The sequence below is a fragment of the Gossypium hirsutum genome, chromosome D11 (assembly GCF_007990345.1).
Source record: "Gossypium hirsutum isolate 1008001.06 chromosome D11, Gossypium_hirsutum_v2.1, whole genome shotgun sequence".
NCBI classification, from domain to species: domain Eukaryota; kingdom Viridiplantae; phylum Streptophyta; class Magnoliopsida; order Malvales; family Malvaceae; genus Gossypium; species Gossypium hirsutum.
The window spans coordinates 21123864-21149744 of NC_053447.1; the positions used below are offsets into that span (position 1 = coordinate 21123864).

Here is a 25881-nt window from a genome sequence, read left to right on the forward strand (position 1 = left end):
CATATATTCACATCATACACTTGCACATATCACAACACATGTAAGCTTGCTTATAAAATAACAAAGTTCAAGTAAGAACACTTACTCTTAGAACTTATATTAGACTATTAGATCACCTAAGCCCCCTTTAACTCACTAATTTTCACATCAATTATAGCACACAAGACCACTCACCTTAACAACTCGCTTGCACAACAAAGGCTCAAGTAAACTTTTACTTGCCTTTGTCCTTGCTTGTGGAGGCTCCCAATTGAATTGACATTTCACATACACATCAAACGTAATCCAAAGGCATTATAAACAACACCAAACACATTTAAATCCTTCCAAAATCACAGATCACAACCAACTAACTTCTATATTGAAAACTTAGCTAGTTTTGTTGAAACAAATGTTTAACCACTCAAATCTCAATTCTAAGCTTAGATTCCAACTCCATACCTACTAACTATCACCTAATTACAGATCTAAGCCATCAATTTTATCTAATTACATAGATCTAATTTTTCCAAAAAAAAACCAAGCTTATTTGAACATCAAGAAGGAGAAAGCGTTCAATTTGTTTAAATTACCAAAGGATTTGTTAAATCAAGGTTAAAAACCTTATAATTAGATCAAAAGAAGTTAGAAATCACTTTAAAATTGAAGCTCAACCAAATAATACAGAATCCACCATTTTCAAGCCAAAAATTAATTTAAAATCACTTGATCTATTGAAATCTTGATTAAATCATTTAAATCTTGAATTGAAATAACATATCACTTAGTTTAGTCATTAAAATTTAGAATCTCACCTCAATTTTGCAAAATTGATGAGCTGTGAAGCTAATTCGAGCTAAAACGTATGAAGATCTCTTGAGAAAATGAGGATGAAAACATGATTATTCTTTGAAATTGAAAGAGGAATTTGTGTTTAGGAAGCTTAAGATTCAAAAAGGATGAATCAATTTTGGGAGAAAAACTCTAATTTGGTGTTTGGAAAATTTTTGAATGATTAGAGAAAATGAGAGGGAAGGGACAGTGGAGGTTGTTAAATAGGCAACCAATTTTTAAAAATTGGGCCATTTCCCATTTAACCACCTCCAATTTCTTCCCCTTTTCAAATAGGTCATTATTTTCAATTAAAACTTATTTTCAAATTCGATCTCATTTTTAAAATCTATTTTAATCAAATTAATTCTCAAACACTTAATTTCAATTTCGTAACTCAATATTTTAATTCTAATTATTTTAATATTTTATTTAATTATTCCTAATTATTTAATTATTTAACCTAAATACGGTTCCTAATTCACTAACCCTCGATTTACTAACACAATACTACTAGCCCAATTTTTGAGGTGTCACAAAGTCAGAGCAGGATAGTATGGCCTTCGAGTTGATCCAATCAACACGTTCCACAAACTGACAATCTAGAAGAAAAAAAGACAACAAGTAAGCATTTTGAATGTTTAGTAAATCCATATGAAATTCACTTAACTTACCTTAACATTACAACAATTTAGTAATTTAAATACATTGGTACAAACATGGTAATCCTTTGGCATATTAAATTTTCATGTACATTCATCAAATACATCAAATAGTGTAACAACTCGATTTTAGTTAAAATCAGAATAGTGGTTTTGGGACCACAAATCTGATGAGTAAATTATCATTTTATTATTATTTTAATGTCTTCGGTATGTAAGTAGGGTCGTATAGAAATTTCGTTAAGAAATTTTGATGTTTGCATGCTTAATTAAGTGAAAAGGACTAAATCGTAAAAGGTGCAAAAGTAGAGTTCTATAAGTTAAAGATATCAAATAGCTTTGAAATTTTAATGTAAGAGGACTTCGATGGTAAATAGACCATGTATATAGTTATTGGATATTCATGGATTGGTTTTGTTGAAATTATGAATATTTTTAAAGGTTAAAAATGTAAATAGGTAAATAAAGATAAAATTAAATAAGTAAAAGGTATCATCTTCTTCAATATGTTTCTTCTACAACTTATTCTTCAAAGGGAGTATAGCTAGGGTTCGATCAAGCCATTTTTCTTGCATGATATGTATTTTGATTTCGTTTTTAATGATTTTTATGTTTTCGGGATCGTTGCAGCTTAATCTAGCTAGCTTAGGGACTAATTTACAAAATTGGTAAAGGTTTAGAGTTTTTCCATGAATGTTCTTGCATGATTTTTGAAGTTTAATGGAAGAACATGAATCTTTGTTATTTAATAAACAAGTTCAGTAAAGTGATTTTTGATGAAATTATTATTTAAGGACTTATTTGTAAAAATGATAAAAGTACATGGTGAAATTGTGAAATGATTATTTTAATGAGTTAATATAGGTCCCTAGTGCATCTGGCTAGCATAAAATGTGGATAAAATTACTTAAATTTCAATTTACGAGCTTAAGGACTAAATTGTAAATAAGTTAAAATATTAGGGAAAAAGTGTAATTTTTCAAAAGTATGAATTTTGGACTGAATTGAATAGTATGAATATTAACTGGATTGAATTTACTTATTTAGATCAAGATAAACCTCGTACAGATCTAGATCGAGGAAAAGCTAAAACCTTGGATTAGTTGATCTCGATTTTACGTCTTTTTCATCGAGGTAAGTTCATAAGTTCAGATAGCAATTTAATGTTATTTTGATTCATATGTCATTGTGCTATATATCATGTAAGTAAATAATAGAAATCCAACGATGTTACAATGATTATCGAGCCTTGTTTGAACCTTAGGAATATGTAGGATACAAATGACATGTCATTAGGGTTACCATGTTTCGGGTGCTGGTCCTGAATGTCCTACCGATGGCTGCAGTTCGGTATTTTTTGTCGATACTCAACCGCTTGTGTGAGCAGTATCGCATAGTTTACATTCTCACTGTCAGCTTGTGTGAGCAGACCCATTTCACGGCTCGAGTGGGCAACGATGTAAAGGAAAAGGAAAGGTTATATTTTAGCACACTTTGTGTGAGCTTTCTCGTGTATCTGATGTTATTCTAAATGGTTCAATGGGCATGAAAAGGAAGGGAACGATAAGTGTTCAAATGACTCATGTCATGAATTTATGAAAATGACTGAAAAGGTAATGTTCAATGAAAGTATATATATGTTCATGAAAATGATGATTTCATGTGATGTTGTTCATGTATAATGACTTACCTTATGTTAATTCAAGTGAATTATGAATTGATGCACTAACATCTGTTGTGAATGATGCTTAGGCTTGTGCCAAGCTTGTGGTTGGATTGTATCATGTTTAATTTTAAGATTATGCATTGAAATGGTAAGTTATGTTCATGTTTTACGAACTTACTAAGCATTTTATGCTTATGTAGCCGTCTTTCCCATGTTTTATAGATAATCGGAAGCTCGATCGGTTTGGAAGCTCATCGGAGATCTATCACACTATCTAGCGAATATTTTGGTAGTTCTTGATGTTTTGGCCGAGGTTATAATGGCATGTATAGGTGGACTTGGGTTTGATGTTAGTTGATAAGTTTGACATGTATATGTTATTTTGGTTTATGCACTTTTGGTACTTTTAGTGCCTTGTTGTTATGTATTAATATGGTTAAGTTGATGTATGTTTCAATTGCCTAATTGGTTTGTGATAGAGTAGCTACAATGTGTCAAGTATGGTATGTTTTGTTATGGATTTGAGCTAGGTGTGTATGGTTGATATATGACTAAATATGCATTTGTTTAGGTATGTTTGATTTACTATGATTGAGGTGCCTTGTTGGCATATTGGTTAAATGGAATTTGGTTATTTGAATTGGTCATATTATGCACGTTATAATATGTTTGTAATGCTTTGGTCATGTGTGCAAATTGTGTTTTGGTACAAGCTTAAAATGGGTGATGGAAATGGCTTGAATTTGGCCAATTTCATGTCCATGTGGCCTAAGACACGGACGTCTGTCTCAGCCGTATGTCCATACGACACAGCCGTGTGTCCCATGTAGGTTTCAAGGGTTGCGAGTCATGCAGTTACACAGCCTAGCCCACGGTCTAGCACACGGGCGTGTGAGGCCATTTCGAGTGTTACACAGCCTGGCACACGGGCATGTGGCTTGGCCGTGTGACCCAACTCAGAGAGTTGCAAGGGCACAGAAACAGGTTGGGACACAACCGTGTGTCCCTATTTCGATTGTTACACAGCCTGAGACATGGACATGTGTCTCAATCGTGTGAGTCACACGGCTTGGCCACACAGTCGTGTGATCCCTCCAGTTTATTTTTTTCCAAATTTTTCTTAAATGTTCTAAATATTTCCGATTTAGTCCTGAACCATTTCTAAAGTGTTTCTAAGGCCTCGAAGGCTCGATTAAGGGATGATATGCATGTATATGAATAGATTATGCTATGCTTAGAAATGTATGTTTTTATGTTACGTTTATACGGTAATGCTCCGTAACCCTATTCCGACGATGGATACGGGTTAGGGGTGTTATAAATAGGTTAGTTCGATTACAAGTCATAAGCTTATAACACATTCATATAGTGATATAACAGTCCATCATATAACATATACCAACTAAATCATATTCAACCTATAACATATATATAATTCATTCATATATAATTATTAATTCTGACCATTTCGTTTTCATTTAGTACCATTTTCATTTCTATCTTTTTCCTTGGAGAATTAAAGTAAATTGAATTCGAATAGTCGGGACTAATTTGCTCATATAAGCTGACAAATTCGGGCTGCTAACACTAGCTTCAGACCAGGGTTGCTCATTTAAGCTAGTTCGATGCAGCTAATACTAGCTTCAAAGAATTTGCGACAAATGTTGGATCTCAATCCATCGTAAAATCCCTGATCACGACACTCGTTTTTCTTTTTCATTTGAACCATTTCCTTTTCCCGTTTGGACCCTAATGGCGTGCCATTCGTATCCTAATTGTTTACTAAGTTCACACAAGCTCAATTACGATATTCAACTCATTTCAATCCCTATAATGTCATCATATTCATATCATCCATCCATATATACATTTCAATTCCATTTAGTACGTCATATCTATTTGTGCTAACCATATCATTCATTCTTTACAATTTAGTCCTTTAGATGTCAAAATCACCAAGATTGCATAACAATTCAAACTAACAAATAAATAATATAATACAAACATATCATGAATTAAATATGTAAGTATCATATGAACTTACCTAAATAAAACAACAACAAACAATGTGGTGAGGACTAATCTGTAATTTTTTCCTCGATTATTCTCCGATTGATTTAATTTCTGATCTAATTTGTGGCTTAAACTTTGGAAAACTTTAGAGTTTTTCTCCTATTTTAGAAACGGTGGAGTAAGGTAGAAGATGAGAAAAAACATTGTCATGTGTTATTAGGTAATATTAAAAGAACTAAAAATGAATCAAAACAAACCCATCTCATTCATTTAATCATACTTAGGGAATTAAAAGTTTTCCACTATTAGTAAACAAAATAAAACCCTAATACTAGGTTTGTTAGAAATATTATTTTTTATGCATGTTTTAGTATATGGTTTGCAAATAAATTAACTCAATTGGTAATATTTAATCTCTCTAATGATTTATCTTTAGTAAAGATAAGGAAAATTTTTTGCTTATTTTGAAGAGGTCTTGTTCTTTACAAGAGTTTTTACTCATCTTTCTAATTTCAAGTTTAAATTTATACTGATTATTTTTTATTTTATGTCTAACTATTGTAATAAATATATAATAAATAAGTTTTTTCTCATGTTAGAACACTAGTAACCAAACAAGGCATAAAAGCAATATCAAGCTTAGATTTTCATCAATAATGTCTTTTTTGAGTTTCAATTAACTACAACTCAACAATTAGCTTTATCCAACGTCTATTGAATTCAATGATAAAGAGTTCGATGATTCTTAAACAAGTTTTCAAGATTGAGTTGTGTGAATAAAAAAAATAGCGTTGTAAGAGTCCTCATTTATAGATTTAGGCTTCCTTTGGATGCCAACGCACTATAGTGCGTTAAATTTTTTTCCATTGAATTTCAATTTCACTGCACCACAGTGAATTGCTTGGCTGTTTGGATGTGTTGGCTTTCAGCACAGTGAGATGTTTCTGCTGCACTGGACAGCCTTATCTCCACTAGTGCTAAAAGCTCCAGTCAGCTGGAGCTGGGGCAGTAGGCAATTTTAGAAGACAAAAATACCCATCACAATATCCCCTTAGTAGAAAGAGTACCGTCTCCTAGTTTTGTCCCTCCTTCATTCATCAATTCTATAACAAATACAAAAAATGGCAGTCAAGAAAAGAAAAGCTTAGCTGACGGCAGCTAAATCATCGAAAACCTTAGCTGCTTGAGCTCTTCCAACCTCCAGTCTCAAAATGAAGAGAACCGAGAGAGAAGAATCCAGCGACGGAGCTGACGGCGGAGGAGAAATGGGGACGTGATGATTCCATTGATCCAACATCCGTAACGAGTAGAGTAAAATCGACACTCCAAGGAAAGCTTGGAGAAAATTCAAGAACTTTAGAACAAAAGCAAACGAAACATGACAACAATTCAGCCGCATTCCCTAAGATTTCAAAACGATTTTGATTTCAATTTTTTTTTACTTTACACAAACCCTAATTTTGATGATGGATTTTGAGAAATGGATAAGATCGAAGCTCCGTCTTTTGGATTTAATTCATTTGGCTTTATTTTGCTTCAATAAAAAAATATATATGTAGTGTATTTTAAAAATAATAAAAAATATATGTAGTGTATTTTAAAAATAAAAAAAATTTAATCTGATGTCCTTAATAGTCATTTTTTATTCTCATCCCACCGTTACAGCTACATTTGAATCCAAACACACACTCTACCATTGTTTCTAATCTCACCGCTACAGTATCTAATCTTACCGCTACAGTAATTAATCTCACCACCACCGCTGTTTTTAACCTCACCGGAGGTAAACACACCGCCCATCTAAACTAAGCCTTAATCTAACTCGACTTTAAATTTAATTAAAGGGGAATATAATTGTTGAATGCGGAACAATTTAAAGAAAAAAACAGCCGGGCTTTTAGGAAAGAAACGATGTACAGATGGCGTTTCACAGAAGACTCTTAAGAGGGGCATGAATACTATGGCGAGAAAATGGGCCATTGATTGGGAAAGAATAGGGGAATGATGGCCAGCCAGAGGTGAGCCGGGGGAAGACGGTGGGGGGGGGGTCCTTGAATAGGTGGTAGATTGCAATAGGATTTGGGCTTCGCCGAGTCGTTCAGTGCCTCGTGGTTGATGATCAGCTGAGAGCTTTATGGGGCTAGAAATGGGGGGTCCAATTTCACATCGAGTATGAATTGACGCGTTAGATCTCTATTTTGCTTATATATGGCACATACAAAACCCAACGTTTTCCTTGTCAAAAAGGTGCCATTCCTTTTTGCGTCAACTTTTTCACTTTATTTTATTTTTGGTAAACGTTTGAAAAGACACCTTAACATATACAAATGAAAAATAAATACTAACAACATCACTTGTAAGAAATAATTTAATCAATAAATGTTCAAGCCAATGTAATGTATATTCTACATTTTAAAAGAGAAATTAGGTAGGAATTTTGAAAATAATATTATTTAAAAAGAATAATCATAAATTCTGAGAAAAGTAATCTTTATGGTTTGTAAATGGACACATGAATATCTTAATTAAATCAAACAATCGAAATCGATTAAAAAAATTTAAAAAAAGAACAAGGTTTAATGGTGTAAGGAATTTTTTAACTTTAAAAAAAATTTAATTTTTTTCACTCAATTGGATATTTTAACTATCAAAATGCATCAAAAAAATAGGGGCTTAATTTTTTTAAAAGTTTGAGGACTTTTTACACCCTTAAGCAATAAAAAAATACCCAAATTGAATTAAATGATGATATACTTGTTTAAATTTTGTTGAATAGTACTCTTAACATTCTTCTATATATAAAATTAGAGATAAATCTTAAAATTATATATGAACTTTGGTATAATGTGTAATTTTGTACATGAACTTTGATTTTGTGCAATTTTATGGATTCAATTCTCGCAAAAAAATAACATAATTATTGATATAGTACCATTTTATGTTTATATATTGCATACACATAATTATTTTTGTCCAACAAAAAAAATAAATTGATATATTTATTTCTTTAAATGTGTATGATTAAATCAAAATTAAAGTTTCATGTATACATTTGAATCATAATCAAAATTTCTTGTGTATATTTGCATCAAATTAAAATTCAGGTATCAAGTTGCACATTAAATTAAAATTCATGTAGATTTTTATCCCTATAAAATTATCATACTTGACTCATTCTTAATTTGTTTGTTAGTAGTGATCTTTTTTCGGCATCGACATAAGTGAAAGATTTTTTGCATATATTATTGATTCGTTTCTATTTACATACAAATGCATTGTTAGTGTTTCATTAACATTTAACGATAGAGTGACTAATTTGATTAAAATTTTTTAAAGCGATTAACAGAAAAAAAATTTATTTAAATTTCAACAAATTCTTTAAGCTACATATGCAACGAATGTCTAATAAATTTGCAAGTAAATTTAAGCGTAGAAAGAATGAAAGCTGAAAAATGATTAAAGTAACAATGCATGGTATGAGGAACAATATGAAGAAATATTAGAAATAAGAAGTCTTTCAGATATGTAAAGCTAGTTCTATAATTAAAGGAGCCATCCTCAATGAAATTAAAAGCAAAGCAAATAACCAATTATGGCTATGGCTGATCAACATATTGTGATGACATTTCATGAATACTTTCTTCCATTGATCTTCTCTTCTATATATTATATATAACATTCACTATAAGAGAAAAAAACTAGTGGATGGTACAACAAAATTTTGAGTAAACTATACACATGGTCATTCAACTATGTCTGTGTTCTTGTTTTAGTCACTCAATTTTAAAAATTTTCAATTTAGATATTAACATTTGAATTCGTTCCTGTTTTGATCGTCCATGGTTAAATTGATAAAGAAAAGTCTTTTTTCTAAATGGTATAATAACTCATTTAGTCATCAATACTTATATATTATATCAGTTTAATCCTAATTATAAATAATTCAATAAATTAAACCCTTCACATTTTCAAATTTTATTAATTTGATCTTCAAACTTTCTAAGCTTTTAAAACAAAGGCATTCTACATCTATTAATTGTTTTATTTATGGTTGAAATTCTAATAGCCCTTTTTGTTTATATTTTTAGGAAGTTAAGAGTTATAAATTAACTAAAAACTATTAAAATTAATAGAAAATGTAAATTTTAAAAATATAATATATAATAAAAATATATAAATAATTTAATATTTGTAAAGAAATATTTTTTTATTCTGACTAGCATAATTTTAGTTTTTTTATTAATTTGGTAAATGATTTAACACTAAATCACAGGCACATATGGCTTACTGTGGGTTTAAAAATTTAAAAACAATTAATTAAAAATAAATAGAACACATAATAATCTATTAATCGGTTTATAAAATTAAAAAAAACATTATGAATGTAACAAAAGAAAATTCATAATTGTTTTACATTTTTTTTTCTTATGAAAAACTAAATGTTCATATTTGTTTTTATATAATTATTGATTGAACAATTGGATTTTTTAAAGTTATATTTTTTAACATTGATATTTGCTTCAAGGTACATAAAATATCATACTCTTAATAACAAGAGTAACTCTAAAGTGTTTTTTTTTAAGGTTTTTCCTTTTTTTTTAAGCCAAAATTTTATCAATCAAATGGTTAGAAACAGCTTGCTAGTTGAGATTTTTTTTTCTTTTTTGGGTTTAACAAATTTATAAATTTGAAATGCCTCTGATTTAAAAGTTAAAAGCTTTAGTTAGGAAGTTTGATGATCAATTTGATAGGATTTGTAAATATGAAGGATTAAATTTATTGAATTATTTAGAATTAAGAATAAATTGATAAAATATGTGAGTAGTGAGGATCAAATGTGTTATTATATTAGTTAAAAAAAATTTAGCAAGTGACTAAAATAAAAATAAATTCAGTGCCTAAATTACAAAAAAATTAAATTAATCAAAACAAAAAGGGAATATAGTTGCATAACCTGTTGACCCTAAAATCTTTGACACATGGGAAGGTTTTCTCTACGTCACTCGCTATATATAATTATTTCACCATTGATCCATCATATCATGACTCTTTCCAAAGTGAACGTGTGTGGCTCTTACCGTGGCTTGTGGTAGAAACCCATTTACATTTTTCATCAAAGTAAAATCATTCCCATCTTCATCATAACATTTTTGTTCAGTAAGTACGATTAATGAAACTGAGAATGCTAAAGTCGATCTTTCTTTAGTGATCTACAAGCTTTACGAAATACATCAATGATGTAAGATGACCATCTTTCTTTTTATCCAAACCTTAATCACAATGCATTAGATGTTAAGCATTCGTGCACCTTTCGCTCTAATCCAATAAGCTTCAAGGTTGTTGGGAGAAATAAAAGTTTAGTTCCCTTTTTTTTTTGTCAATCAACTTGCATTGCATTGCATGAGTTTTTCTCTTATGCATTCTTTTGTTGGAAATTGTTCCTTGTAAAATTATTTGCCATATTGTTGGTGGAGATGATTTAATCTCTGTGAGCAAAGTTTGAAAACTAACATATGTTTGGGACATGCTGCAGTTTCTAATTTCGGTTGTGAAGTTAAAAATCTCCACATCTTTAAACTCCATAAGAAAAACTAAAAGCTCTCACAAAAAAAAAAAAAGAGAGAAATGGTTAAAATATACTATGAGTCCCTATATTTTTTTTTGGAGATTTAGAATTCAAGTTTTCTATTTTTTCTATTTTAAAATTTCAAAATTTTGATCCAATGGTCAACCTCATTAAACCTTTTTCTATCAAATTCATAGGTTTGACATTTTGGAAAAAAAATACTCACTTGATAGACATTCAACAAGAAAAATATGTTGTAATGAACCTGAATTTAAGAGAAGAGTTTTAAGGGTAGAGTGACTAAGTTCCTTGAAATAAAAGTAGGAGGACTAAATTCTAAATGAATGAAGAGTACAGGGAGCTAAAGCACATTTTAACCGAAAGAAAAATTGGGTAACCTATATATATTTTCGAGAGCCACTTGTGATTTTGGGCTATCAAAGATTCCTAGCCCTAATTATTAATGTCCAATTAAAGACCCCCAATCCAATATTACAGCATAACACATGAGCCCAAAACATGTCTCCAACAAAAAATTTGTCCCAAATGAGGCACACGTTTTACGTAATGCCAAAATCTGCCAATTGTATGGCGAAAGCTCGATCACGTTCACGTGGGATCCACTCAGAAATTTCCCAGTTCCTTCTTCAGTTCATTATCTCTCTTGTCTCTCCCTTTCATTTCATCACTCACGAAATCCAGCGATCAAGGTTTCCCCAAACTCCCTTCAAATCCTCGTCTCAACAATTTTTGTTTAAAGCCTAGTAAAATGGCGTCCACATTTAGCGGTGATGAAACTGCTCCTTTCTTCGGCTTCCTCGGAGCCGCTGCTGCCCTCGTTTTCTCCTGTAAGATGCTAACCCTAACTCCTCCCAGAAGAATCGATTTTTGATCGGTGCTGATCCTTTCTAATTGGGTTTTCTTTTTGTTTTTACAGGTATGGGTGCTGCGTACGGGACGGCGAAGAGCGGTGTCGGGGTGGCGTCGATGGGAGTGATGAGGCCGGAGTTGGTGATGAAATCGATCGTGCCCGTTGTTATGGCCGGAGTTTTAGGTATTTATGGGTTGATTATTGCGGTTATTATCAGCACTGGGATTAACCCAAAGGCCAAATCTTACTACCTTTTCGATGGCTATGCTCATCTTTCCTCTGGTCTCGCTTGTGGCCTCGCCGGTCTCTCTGCCGGTATGGCTATTGGAATCGTTGGCGATGCTGGAGTTAGGTACTGTTATCTTATTTATTTTATTTATCTTCATTTTCAGCACTATATAAATTGGATTCAGATTTCGTTCTTTGTTGTCGTGTTTGTAGATTTTTCTGACTGATAATAGTAGTTAAAGTAATTTAACTCAGGGGATAGTAAAATCCATAATTAGATCAAATTAGTATTCTAGAATGGGATTTTGTTTTAAGATTTCGCTTATAACGGATGCACTCTGATCATACGGTTGCCTGATAAAGATGTATTCGCCAACTGTTCTAGTTGGAATATCACTGGCTATACAAAGTATTGGTCATTTTGATTCAATCAAGCATTGAGAAAAAGGGAAGGGGTAGTAAAAACAAAGTAGGATATGGTATTTCGACGAATGAACCTCATAATCAGCTTGCTGTATGGTTATAAATTGCATTCAATTTACCACGATGATAATTCTTTTGCATTTGTTAGAATGTGGCGTGTTTGAATTTATATTTTATGTGCAGAGCCAATGCCCAACAACCAAAGCTTTTTGTTGGAATGATTCTTATTCTCATTTTTGCTGAGGCTTTGGCTCTCTATGGACTCATTGTCGGTATCATCCTCTCTTCCCGGGCTGGTCAATCCCGGGCAGAATAGAGTGCAAAGTTCCGAGACTTGGGTCATTGCTAGTAGGCTTCACTTGGTTGTTTCGTCTCCAATTCTTGCCGCTGGAGCAGTATGAAACATTTGTCAAGTTGTTCTTTCGATCTCATTCATGAATTTTCTTTTCAATGGTTCTCTGCTGTTTGTATGATTAGAAGACGGATTCCGTTTGAAATAAAATCTTGTTTTACATTACATTTTTTTTTTTCAGATCTAGTGTTGTAATATGCAAGTTCAACACAATGTAGACACCATTTAGTTTAAAACTGGTTTTTCTTATATATATACAATTTGTTATGTGTTTTAATGAGTTAATGTCTTTCTCGATAAAGAAATTACAGAAATTTCCTTTCATAATTAAAATAAGTTATACCATTTGAGGAGATTTTAGTCTTTTCATGTTAACAAAAATGAATTAAAATATACAGATGGTGGAATTTGAACTCGCGTCAATACCAGAGTGTAACTTGACACTAATTCATAATTAATGATAAATAATTGTAGTGGATTTAGTATTATAAATACGATGTGTTTATATTGCTAATTTCATATGTTATTATGATTGATTAGTTTCAAACCATACTTTTAATTTGTTATTGTATGTTATTTTTAAACATATGTCTCTGTTCAAATTCCTGGTTGATAGGATTTCTAGTATTTATAGCATGTCTGTAAATGTGTATGACTCAAGTATTAAAAGCGAATTTATATCTATAGAATATATTTTTTGCTCTATAGGCAGTAAATAGGGGTAGTTTACAAAACTTAGGTAGCATGGGGTGTTTTTTAATGTTATGAATTCTTGGAATGTGAATGATGGGAAAGTTACTTTATAATGTTTGACATACATTGGAATGTGTTGATTAAAATCCTAGAAAATCTACATTATTATGTTTAATTCACTAAATACTTTTATGAGAATGTAAATATAATTTACAATTTTACTTTTATTAAATAAAAATAATATTCATGTATTTAATTTTTTACGATAAACTTTATTAGTAAGAAAATTTATGGATTAAATATTTAATAATGTTTTAATTGATAAATTTTAAAAATTATTATTTTTAAATATTTAATAATGTTTCAAATAATTTTATTTGAAAATAAAACCATTTCAAATTTATCTTGCATAAATTTTATAAATATAAAAAATTAAAAAAAAATCCTTTGGAAGAATTAGTTAAAGTAACAAGAGAGTTGATAGGAAAATGAGAGAATAACTTGATGGTTTTATTTACTTGGGTTGGAGGGCCGAGAGAATGAAGGTGCAAAAAGAAAGAGTATTTTGTTATTTAATAGATTAATTTTACCCAACTCACATGGAAAAGCAACTTTCACACATTTTATTACATGTTCCATGGAAAAGAGATTCCGAAGAAAAATAATAATAATAAATGCAAAGGCATTAAAAAATATTATTTTCCCTTATAGCAAACTCTACTCTAATGTATAAGAGTTCTCAAAACTTAGGGTTAAAATCACTGTGAGAGTTGTAAAATAAATAGGATATTTTAAATTAATTTACTGAATCATCAAGTTGGAAAAAGTCCTTGGCATAATTTATGGGGTCATAACTAAAAAAAGATTTTTTAGGGTATTTTGGCATTTCAAATTAAAGTAATTTAGGTAATGATTAATTTAAAATATTTTACATAACTAGCTTCTTTTTATCTCTAGGTAATAATTAGGTTTTTCTGTTTATACATGCAATGCATGTGTAAATTAAAATATATTTATATATTTTATATTTTTAGTAAATTTTATGAATAAATTTTGTAATTGTATTTATTAACAATATTCTTAATTATTTAAAATATTTCTATTATGTTTTAAAATTTTTAATAGTATTTTTATTTTTTTTAAAACCTGTAAAGCAAATATTTTAATTTTAATTTTAATTTTAATTTTTTAAGTGTTATAATATGTGTTTTAAAAATAGTTTTAGAACTATTTTCAACTTTTTAATTTTTTAAAGTTGATTGCTATTTTTATTTTGCATTTCCACAAGTAGTTTATATTAGTTTAAAGAATTATTTACTTTGAAATTTAATTAATTTATAAATTTAATGTTATTTTAAAATTATGTTTTTTAATTTCTTTATGGTTTTTATAACATATTAAAATACATTTAACAATATTTTTATATCCATTTTTTTAAATTTATAATGTTATGATTTTAATATTTACATAAATATTTTAATCATGTTTATAGATTTTAATAATAATTTTAGTTTAAAAATATACTTCATTAACAAATATTTACATATATACATGTTTTGATGCCACTCAATGGGCAAATTATATCAAGAATTATATAATTTCCTGATTTTTCTTAATCAAGAAAATGCCCTTTAATTTCCATAACTTCATGTTTGTTATTAGATCTAAGGTAAGTCTTGTCTCTTCTCTTCTCATATTAATCAAACTAAGTTTATAAGATTTTAGTAAATGTATATGTTCAGGTTGTTTTGTGAGTAGTTATAGTCGTTGTTACATTTGTACTTGTAATTGGCCGAGTTTTATAATTTGTTGATAATATTTTAACTCGAAATAATTGGGCCATCACTTAGTTGATATTGTAGATGTATGTTGGCTCATATATAGATATCGTTCTTATGAAGATTGGACTGATCTGGATCAAGCAAATCGAATTCTCCGTTTTGTAGACATTAGCTTGAAGACATATTTTGAAGATTTCAGCTTTATCCTAAACTTTACTAGGATATTGATAGTCCTATTTTATTGGTTATTTCGGTGAGAATTAATATTGTGATCGAGTTATATATCAACAAGTCCAAAAATGCTTATAAATTTCAGACTTGTATAAGTTAAAGGTAATGAGAGTTTTAATATTTAATCTATTGGGAACCTGGTTTAGAAAATGTGTAATACTCCTAACCCACATCCTTCGCCGAAATAGGGTTACAAAATGTTACCGGAGTTTACAGAATAATTACACATAATTCCACTATTTACTTATGATCATATCAAAGCTGTCCACTCAACTCATCGTCATTTAATTATCTATATCTTGAGCTAAGGAACTCCGAATTAAGATTCGCTAAATTTATCTGAAACTAGACTCACATATCTTCTTACCATAAAATTTTCAAAATTTATGGTTTAGCCAATAAATACAGTTTATTCTTTAAAGTCATCCATGCTCTGCTGTCTAATAGTTTCGACCCTTCTTAACTAAAAATTAATTATCTCCTCGTACGAGATTCGGATGATGTTTCCGTTTGTTTCTATTGAAAATAGACTCATTAAAAATTTTAAACATATAAATTCTAACCCATAATTATTTTTATAAAATTTTTAATTATTTCCAAAGTCAGAATAGGGGATTCCAAAATCACTTTGACCCTGTCTCATAAAAATTTAAATATATCATAATAAGAAATTCTTTTGCTTACACCGTTTCTTCTATATAAAACTAGTCTCAATAAGCTTTAATTTCATATTTTATTCAACCTCTAATTCGATTTCCACAATTTTTGGTGAATCTTCAAAGTTGGACTACTACTGCTGTCCAAAACTGTTTTAGTGAAAAATGTTGATAACTAAGTTTATAACACCTTCACTTTCTTTCAATTAAACCCTATACATGCCATATAAACCTTAAGACGCACAATAAAATTTACTGAAGTAATCTGGATAGTGTGTCCTGATGTGTTGATCCGATCCAACAATTTCACATTAATCTACAAAAAACATTAAACACACAGGAGTAAGCTTATGTAAGCTTAGTAAGATTTTATATATAACTTTAACTTTTCTAAATTTATTTATTTTCATTTGCATTTCTTTACTTTCCACTTTTATCCCATATGCCTAACACACAAGAAATAATCATATCATTCAACCATGGTCACAAGCTAGTGCATTTAACCAAAGTTTTTTTTTTCCGAATTGATCGCATGATAAGTCATTTCATAAAAAAAAATTGCATAATTTAAACCTTACCACTTTTTCATGAGCACTAGCATATTTTCACTTAAATACTTACCAATTCAATGCATTATATAAATAATCATATTACCATTTCTCCAATGGCTTGGCACTTGCCTATGCATCAAGCAACCACATTGGTTAGCGTACTTGCATATATTATATATAAATTCAACTTTGATAAAATTATTTTCTTGACATGTCACACTTGAGTTTATTACAACAACCATATCATATTTCATTTGTTTCACAAATATCTCAATTCTCATGCTTGCTATATAAATAGCTTTTCACAATTTATTTCACATTTCATTATATAATTGCAATATTCATTCCATAGTCATTTCATGAGTATATAACTCATATATTCCATATATTTGCAACATATTTCATATTCTATTTTCAATTCACTATTTCATGTTCTGAGCCCAAAGTAGACTTTATAGAACACACCGGATATACGGAACAAATACAGAGGTGCATTATTATGCACTAATGAACAGAGAGCATTGATGTTCTAATAATCAGAGAGCGCGCTAAGGTTCCTTAATGGCATGCCACTAATATTCTAGTAGTTCTAATCTCGTCTACTTGGGCAAATTATATTATGCACATATATCACTTTTACACTTTTCGCATAATGCTTCATATACTTTACAATTTAATCCTTACACTGATAATTCGTATACTTATATCTTCACTATCTTTAATACATGTAATATATTTCTAAATTCATTATTCATCCATAATTCACTAATAATTCTTATCATGTATTTCACATATCACTTTTATATATTTTGTAATTTAGTCCTTAGCACAAAATTTCATGTATCAATATATTTTACTTTTAATAACACATATAACATAATTCAATACCAACACATATTTCTCATTCAATTCAATTTTATAAATTCAATTCAATAAAATTACTTACCTCAATATTTACTTAATTAAGCTCAATATCAAATAATAATCATTTTCAATTTCTTGGGTCCATTTATCACTTACTTTTCTTAATCAATTTAGGGAACGGTTACGAAATTGAGTATTTCGTTTTCACAATGTCATAGTATAATTATGGTCTTGCACATAATCACATATCACAAACCAAAGCCATAGCCCAGCCATGGTCTTACATGGAAGCACATATCACACCGATGCCATAGCCCAGCTATGGTCTTATACGGAAATCACTTATCACATATTGCCATGGTCCAACCATGGTTTTTTCCGTCAATGCGTATGAGTCACTAAACGAAAGTACTCAATCCAATGTTCCACTAAATTAGAAATTTTATTCAAACGTTCATATTTTCACAATTATCTCAATTTAATAAAATTTAGGGACTAGTTTGATTTTTTCTCTTTTCCGCATTTATCTTCAAATTCCCGATCTATAATATAAAAATTTCCATTCATTAGCATCTAATTCAATACTAATTCACTTCGCAATTTATGCCCTTTAATTTTTGAAATTACACTTTTACCTCAAAATTTATAATTTTTACAATTTAGTCCTTACTCAATTAACACTTTAATTGAACTAATTTTTCCTTAAATAACACTTTATCTGATCATTTTAGGCAATTATACAGCCTTTGATATTCATAATGTCAGTACAAAACCCCAATTCCTAGCTTTTTCACAATTAGATCCTAAAAATCATTTTCTACTAAAATCACTTAATAAAATCATAATATAATGAAATTAAAACTTCAAATCTAGGATAATTCATCATAAAATTCTGGTACTCACTCATGGTAACTTTCAAAATCACTCATAGAATCAAAAACAAATGAATTCAATAGTTGGACTTAATTGTAAAAGTCACAAAACATGAAAAATTACAAAGAAAAAAGCAAAAATTGAACTTACATGATGAAAAATATGAAAAACCAGCTTGAAAACTCTCTCCTATGGCATTTTGGCTGAAGAAAAATGATGAAATCTCTAGATTTTTCAATTTTGTCTTTGTTTTATATGTTTAATTTGTAAAATTTCCAATTTTGCCCTTGTTTCTCCTTATTTTCTTGTTGATTTTCTTGCGCAAACTGTCCAGCCCATATAATTTGGGCCCTTATTAGTCACTTAAGCTATTTAATCACAATTTAACAAAATTTTCTAACGGAACTTTAATACTAACTCAATGACACTCCATAAATATTTATAAAATTATTTATGGCTCGGCTTATGAATTTGAGGTCTCGATACCTTGTTTTAGAACCAATTTACCTATTAAATTCTTTTTAAATTACAAAATTCACTAATTCAAAAATTCTTTTAAATTTGCACTTGACCCATAATTATTAATTTATTAAATTTTCAAGCTTGCTTGTCGGATTTAGTGATCCCAAATCACTGTTTCTGACAATACTAAAAATTGGGCTGTTTTAGAATGCATTTTTGTAAGTAAAACAAATGAGTCACTTGGTTTCACCAACTAAGCTTTTATGGAGAGAACTTAGTGAAAAGAGATTTAGATCTTAGGTACAAGTGTCACGGGTCACAGTTCAAAGTTCATGACCATTGCTCAAAGAACGTCCCACAGAGGTCAATCTATTAAATGAGGCTTATCTGACCACTTGAACTGGCCCGATTCAAAGCACAAGTGTTGAGGCCCATCTACTTAAAGCTTTCGTGGCCTAGCGAAGCACTTATGAAAAACTAGGGCTACATTGGTAAATAGGGACAGTAATATTATAAGATTTGTAATCTAATAAGATTTGATTTTGTAACCTTGGGGATTATGCAAATCCCTTAATTGTAGATATGCTTCGATCTTGTCCGTCAATGTAAAGCTAGTTTTACCGTTGGATTTAGGGAAGTTCAACTATAAATAGAGGGTCTCTCCCTCATTTATAATCATCTATTGTATTACATTTTTTAGTAGTGAATACTAATTGAGAGCATTTACTCAAACACCTTGTTGGCGTTGTTTTTTTGTAGTTATTTTGTTCTTTCGAGCTTTCTTTTATCTTTAAGTTGCTTTCGTTTTATAATTCGATGCCTTAGAGAAATTATATGAGAATTCTCACTTTGCAAGAGTTAGGATAACTTAGGCGCATTTGAAACGAAGAAATGGCCTAAGGCCGTACGGACTGCGAGACGAAAGTTCTACCATTGTGATACTTGGTATCTAAGCTAAGGTTTTGAAGGTACTATTCGAGATGTCGAAAAAAGTTTACAATTAGATTGAGTCAATGGAGACCCATGGGAGGGCCAGGAAAGAAAGTCGATCGAGGGATATGCTATTGACTTTGGAAAGTCAAGTGGTCAATCTCGAGGAGTCTATGGGGGACATGAGGGAGATACTCGAGGTGGTGGAGGGACGCATCGATAAGTTAGACTCAATGAAGGAGCAGCTCAGAGACTTTGTGTTGGAATATCGTGATTCCACTAAGGAAAAGTTGACGGAAAGGGACGATGCTTTCGAGGCCATTATGACAGCCTTGAAGGAAGATTTCTGTAACACCCTTAACCCTTATCCGTCACCGAAACAAGATTACGGAGCATTACCAAACTTTACGAATTAAATACAGACATTTCCCAACCTTTGTTACACATATTAAGAATCAATCATATAACACTCATATTGTCCCTTAGATGGACCCTCGAGGCCCAATACTCACCTTAGAAGTGAATCGGGATTAAACTGGGTACTTAATGAATTTTTCCTAAAATCTCAAAAATTTTCTTAGAAGCAGGGGACACATGCTCGTGTGGCCCGTGTAACTCTCTAACTTGGGTTACACGGCCAACCATACGCCTATGTGCTAGGCTGTGGGTAAAAACCTGGGTATTCTGTTTTGAAATTCAATGTGCAGGGGACACACGACCAGACTATACGCCCATGTGCTAAGCCATGTGTCACACACGGCTGAGACACATACCTGTGTGGACGAAAATAGGCCATTTTAAGGCCACTTTTTCTCACCCATTATGATATCACCCTATACACAACATTTTAATGCCTCAATACATCCCAAACAAGGAATTAATTCAAGCCAAATATCACATTTTAAGCATGACATACATCCTAAATACTTAAATACTTAAAACTTACCTATTTAACCCATCTCATTCGTTTATCAAAATCTACTACGAGTTACATAAACATAAATACAATATATATCATTTACAATTCAACCCTTTACATGCCATATAAATTAAAATTTACATTGCAAAAACTATCGGATTAAATTGGATAGTGTAGCTTGATGTGTTGATCTGATCTTCCGACTACACGTTAATCTACAAGAATATTAAACAACACGAGTAAGCTTAATGAATATTAGTAAGTTCAATAGGTTAACATTGATCTTACCGAACTTAATATAATAAATTAAATTGTAAATAAATCATACATTTTTTCCTGTCAATTACAATATAATCAATAAACGCACTTCCTTCAGATCAATATCAATAATAATATATAAATATTTCAATTCAATCACATAAGTCTTTTACCATTTCTTTCTGAATCGAAGAACGGGTTACGGATATGAGTACATCGTTCTTTTTGTGCCATAGTCCAACTATGATCTTACACATGCATTACCATGACCTTGCCATGGTCTTACATTTGTAGTGCCATAACCCAGTTATGGTTTTATCATCAGAATGTCATAGCCCAACTATGGTCTTACATATATATATACTGCCATGGTCCAACAATGGTCTTACGTTTAAGGTGTCATGACCCAGTTTTTCATTAAAATGTCATAGCCTAGCTATGGTCTTAAATTTAAACATTGCCTTGGTCCAACCATGGTCTTATCCGTCAATTCATTCTTTCCACGAAACGATCGTACTTAATACTGCGTTCTACTCATTTTAAACATTCAATTTAATTTTCAAACGTTTAAAATAATCTTAATTTCAAAAAAAATATAAATAAATACATTATACCATTCCTAAATTAACAAATGATGATGAAATTTTAACCATATGAACTTACCTGGGTTGGATTGTAAAATTGGTAGTAATTCAGAGACTACTCGGTTAATTTCCCTTTTTTTCTCGTTAATCTGCGAGTTCTTGATCTAGAATGTGAAAATTTTCATTCATTAGCATATATTTCAATTTCAGTCCACTTCACAATTTATACCTTCAAAATTTGAAATTACACAATTAACCTAACTTTTATAGTTTTTGCAATTTAATCCCTCACCAATTAACTCATCAAATGAGCTAATTTTTCTCAATTAACACTTTATCTAAATATTATAAGCTATTACATAGCCTTTAATAAATAGAATTTAATACCAAACCCTTAGATTTAATCTTTTTTACAATTTGGTCCTAAAATCTATTTCTATTGAAATTACTTGATAAATCATCATATAACAAAATTAAAACTTCAAATCTGTGTTAATTCATCATAAACATCCAACACTCATCAATGGTAAATTTCAAAATTACCTATAGAATCAAAAACTAATAAATTAGATGTTGGACCTAATTATAAAAATCTTAAAAACACAAAAATCACAAGAAAAGAGCAAGAATTCAACTCACATGATGAAAAAATATTAAAAACCAGCTTAGAGGACCTTCAATGGCATTTTTGGACTGAAAATTAGAAGAAGAATAGCCTAGAAAAGTTTAGAATTCAATTTATTTAAGTTAATTTCAAAAATTTTACAATTTTACCCTTAAATCACCTAATTCCAAGATTTTTTCTGCTTAGACCGCCTCAGCCATTCCTTGGGTGCCTAATTGCCCTTTTAGTCCTCCCTTATTTACCATTTATGCTATTTAATCACTGTATCAAGTTTTGCACCATTTTCTAACAAAACTTTAATACTACCTTAATGACACTTCATAAATATTTATAAAAATATTTAGCGCTCGGTTTATAAAATCGAGGTCTTAATACCCCATTTTCAAAACCAATTAATCTAATAATTCCTTCTAAACTCAAATCACTATTTCACAAAACTTTCTAAAATCACATTTAACTTGTAAATACTAAATAATAAAATTTATGAGCTTAATCTTCGGAATTGGTGACTTCAAATCACCGTTTTAGTTACCACTAAAAATTTAGGCTGTTACAACTCTCTCCCCTTTAGGAAATTTCGTCCTCGAAATTTGTTACTTGAGAATAAGTTCGAATATTGCGATGTAATCGATTTTTCTATTTCCCAAGTAGCCTCCTCCGAACCATGATGGTGCCATAATACTTTAAGTAATGGTAGTTGTTTATCCCCTAGTTCTTTAACCTCTCGAGCCAAAATTCTTACCAGTTCTTTCGAGTACGTCATATTCGGTTGTAGCTCAATTTCACCGTGAGGAATTACGTGTGAAGGATCTGATCTATACCGTCTCAACATCGATACATGAAACAAGTTATGAATTTTCTCAAGTTTCAGGGGCAAAGCTAATCGATAAGCCACAGGGTCAATTCTTTCAACAATCTTATACTGTCCGATAAATCTTGGGATCAGTTTCCCTTTTTTACCAAACCGCAATACTTTCTTCCACGGTGAAACTTTTAAGAACACTCGATCACCTACATCAAATTCTATTTCTCTTCTTTTCAAATCTGCATACGACTTCTGATGGTCAAAAGCAGTCTTTAAACTGTCCTAGATGATTTGAGCTTTATCTTCAGTTTCTCAGATTAAGTCGACTCCTACTAGCTTGGATTCACTCAATTCAAACTAATACAACGGAGTCTTACATTTTCTTCCATAAAGAGCTTAAAATGGTGTTATTTTTATGCTAGATTGATAACTGTTGTTATATGCAAATTCAGCTAATGGTAAATACCTTTCTCAACTACCTCCAAACTTGAGATGTAACACCTTAACATATCTTCCAGAATCTGAATCACTCGTTCTGACTGCCCGTCAGTCTAAAGATGAAATGCAATGCTGAAATTTAACTTTGTACCTAGAGCTTCTTGTAATTTACTCTAAAATCTCGATGTAAAACTCGGATCTCGATTTGAAATAATGGATGTGGGAACCCCATGTAACTTCACAATCTCTGATATATACAATTCTACTAACTTCTCAAGCGAAAATTCTATTCTAATCGGGATAAAATGTGTCGATTTAGTCAATCTATCAACAATCACCCAGATTGAATCTTTCTTTCTTAGAGTCACAGGTAATCCAGATACAAAATCCATCGTGACATGCTCCTATTTCCACTCAGGAATCCTGACAAGTTGTAACAAACCTGTTGGTACCTGATGTTCTGCTTTGACTTGCTGACAAATCAAACGCTTTGCCACAAACTCACCAATCTCTCATTTCATACCCGACCACCAATACATTCTTTTCAAATCACAATACATTTTCGTACTACTCGGATGAATGGAATACATGCTACTGTGAGCTTCAAAAAGAATTCCATTTTTCAAATCTGAATTATTTGGAACATAAATTCTATTGAGATAACGCAACATACCATTATCATCAATGGTATACTCTAAACTCAACTTGTCCCGAACCATTTGTTGTTTCAACACCAATTTCAGGTCATTATCTTGCAACTCTTGAATTCATTGAAGGAACATAGGTTTCGTTCTCAATTCTGTTAATATAGAACCGTCTTCATTAATAGACAAATGAGAGTTCATCGCTCAAAGTGCAAACAATGACAACTTTCGACTAAGTGCATCTGCAACCACATTAGCCTTCCCTGGGTGGTAGTCTATAACCGAATCATAATCATTTAGTATCTCTTACCACTGTCTTTGTCTCAAATTCAGCTCTTTCTCAGTCATCAAGTATTTCAAACTTTTGTGATCCATAAACACATAACATTTCTCACCGTATAAATGTGTCTCCAGATTTTTAAAGCAAGCACAATTGTAGCCAACTAAAGATCATGTGTAGGATAATTCTTCTCATACAATTTTAACTGCCGAGAAGCATAGGCCACTACTTTTCTTGACTACATCAGTACACAACCCAATCCATTTAAAGACACATAATTGTAAACAACATACGGTACACCCGATTCTGGCTAAGTCAAGACCGGAGCTTCTATTAGCCTTTTCTTCAACTGATCAAAACTCTATTGACACTCATCAGACCAAACAAATTCTACGTTTTATGTAGTAATCGAGTTACCGGTGAAGCAATCATCAAAAAGTTTTTGACAAAACGGTGGTAATATCCTACTAAACCCAGAAAACTTCGCACTTCTGTTATATTCTTTGTAGTTTTCCAATTCACCACTGTAGATACTTTACTCAGGTCCACTCGAATCCCTTCGGTTGATACAATATGAACCATAAATCCGACCTTATGTAGCCAGAATTCACATTTATTAAACTTTGCACACAATTGTTTTTCTTTCAAAATCTGTAACATGGTTCTCAAGTGTTGTACATGCTTAGATTCTGTCTTGAAATAGATCAGTATATCATCAGTAAATACAACCACAAATCTATCCAGATAAGGTTGAAAAATCTGATTCATTAAATCCATAAAAGTAGTAAGAGTGTCAAACCAAATGGCATTACCAGAAACTCATACTGACCATACCGAGTTCTAAAAGAAGTCTTAGGCACATCACACTCTTTAACCTTCAGTTGATAATACTCAGATCTGAGATCTATCTTCAAAAATACTGCAACACATTTCAGTTGGTCAAACAAATTATCAATACGAGGCAAAGGATATTTATTTTTAATTGTGACCTTGTTCAACTGTCTATAGTTTATACACAGTCTCAAAGAACCATATTTCTTTTTCACAAATAAAACAGGTGCACCCCAAGGAGACATACTCGGTCTGATGAACCCTTTGTCCAATAACTCTTGCAATTGTGTTTTTAACTCCTTTAACTCAGCTGGTGTCATACGGTATGGTGTTATCGATATCGGAGCTGTTCCCAGAATTACATCAATTACAAATTCAACTTCATGATCAGGTGGTAAACCCGGCAACTCTTCAGGAAACACATCAGCAAACTCATTAACAACTGGTAACTGTTCTAGCTTTGATTCAGAATTCCAGGTATCAAGAATGTAGGCTTAAAATGCCTCATTACCTTTCTGCATTAGTTTCTGAGCTGAAAAAGCTGAAATAATTCTAACATTTTCCTTCAGATTCTCAAACTCAATAGTAATCATTTCACCTGTCTAATATTTCAGATCAATCTGTTTTTCTTTACAATTTACTACAGCATCATGCTTTGTCAACCGTCCCAAAATAACATCAAATTCCTGAAAGGGTAGCAATATCAAATCAGCAGGGAATTCACAGCCTTTTACCTTCAGTGGACAATTTTGACACACTAAATTAACTATCACACTTTGGCCTAATGGATTAGTGACTTGAACATCATAATCAGTAAACTCAATAGGCATTTTCTTTTATGTTACTAATGCAGTGCAAATATAAG

General features: G+C 31.0%; 1 protein-coding gene across 1 annotated transcript; it reads left to right on the forward strand.

Annotated features, from left to right (window-relative positions):
• Positions 1-11294: 11294 nt before the first annotated feature.
• On the forward strand, positions 11295-12876 carry LOC107913013 (V-type proton ATPase subunit c2). Its single transcript, XM_041106470.1, has 3 exons — positions 11295-11565; positions 11655-11940; positions 12423-12876. Exons 1-3 carry the CDS (start codon positions 11487-11489, stop codon positions 12553-12555), a joined length of 498 nt encoding a protein of 165 aa, XP_040962404.1. The 5' UTR covers positions 11295-11486; the 3' UTR covers positions 12556-12876.
• The last annotated feature ends 13005 nt before the right edge of the window (positions 12877-25881 follow it).

Bases quoted from the DNA above. Each gene is read 5' to 3' on its own strand.
- LOC107913013 (XM_041106470.1), top strand. From the start codon at position 11,487: ATGGCGTCCACATTTAGCGGTGATGAAACTGCTCCTTTCTTCGGCTTC. The intron at 11,566-11,654 runs GTAAGATGCTAA...TTGTTTTTACAG, and splicing joins TGCTGCCCTCGTTTTCTCCT to GTATGGGTGCTGCGTACGGG. The intron at 11,941-12,422 runs GTACTGTTATCT...TTTTATGTGCAG, and splicing joins GTTGGCGATGCTGGAGTTAG to AGCCAATGCCCAACAACCAA.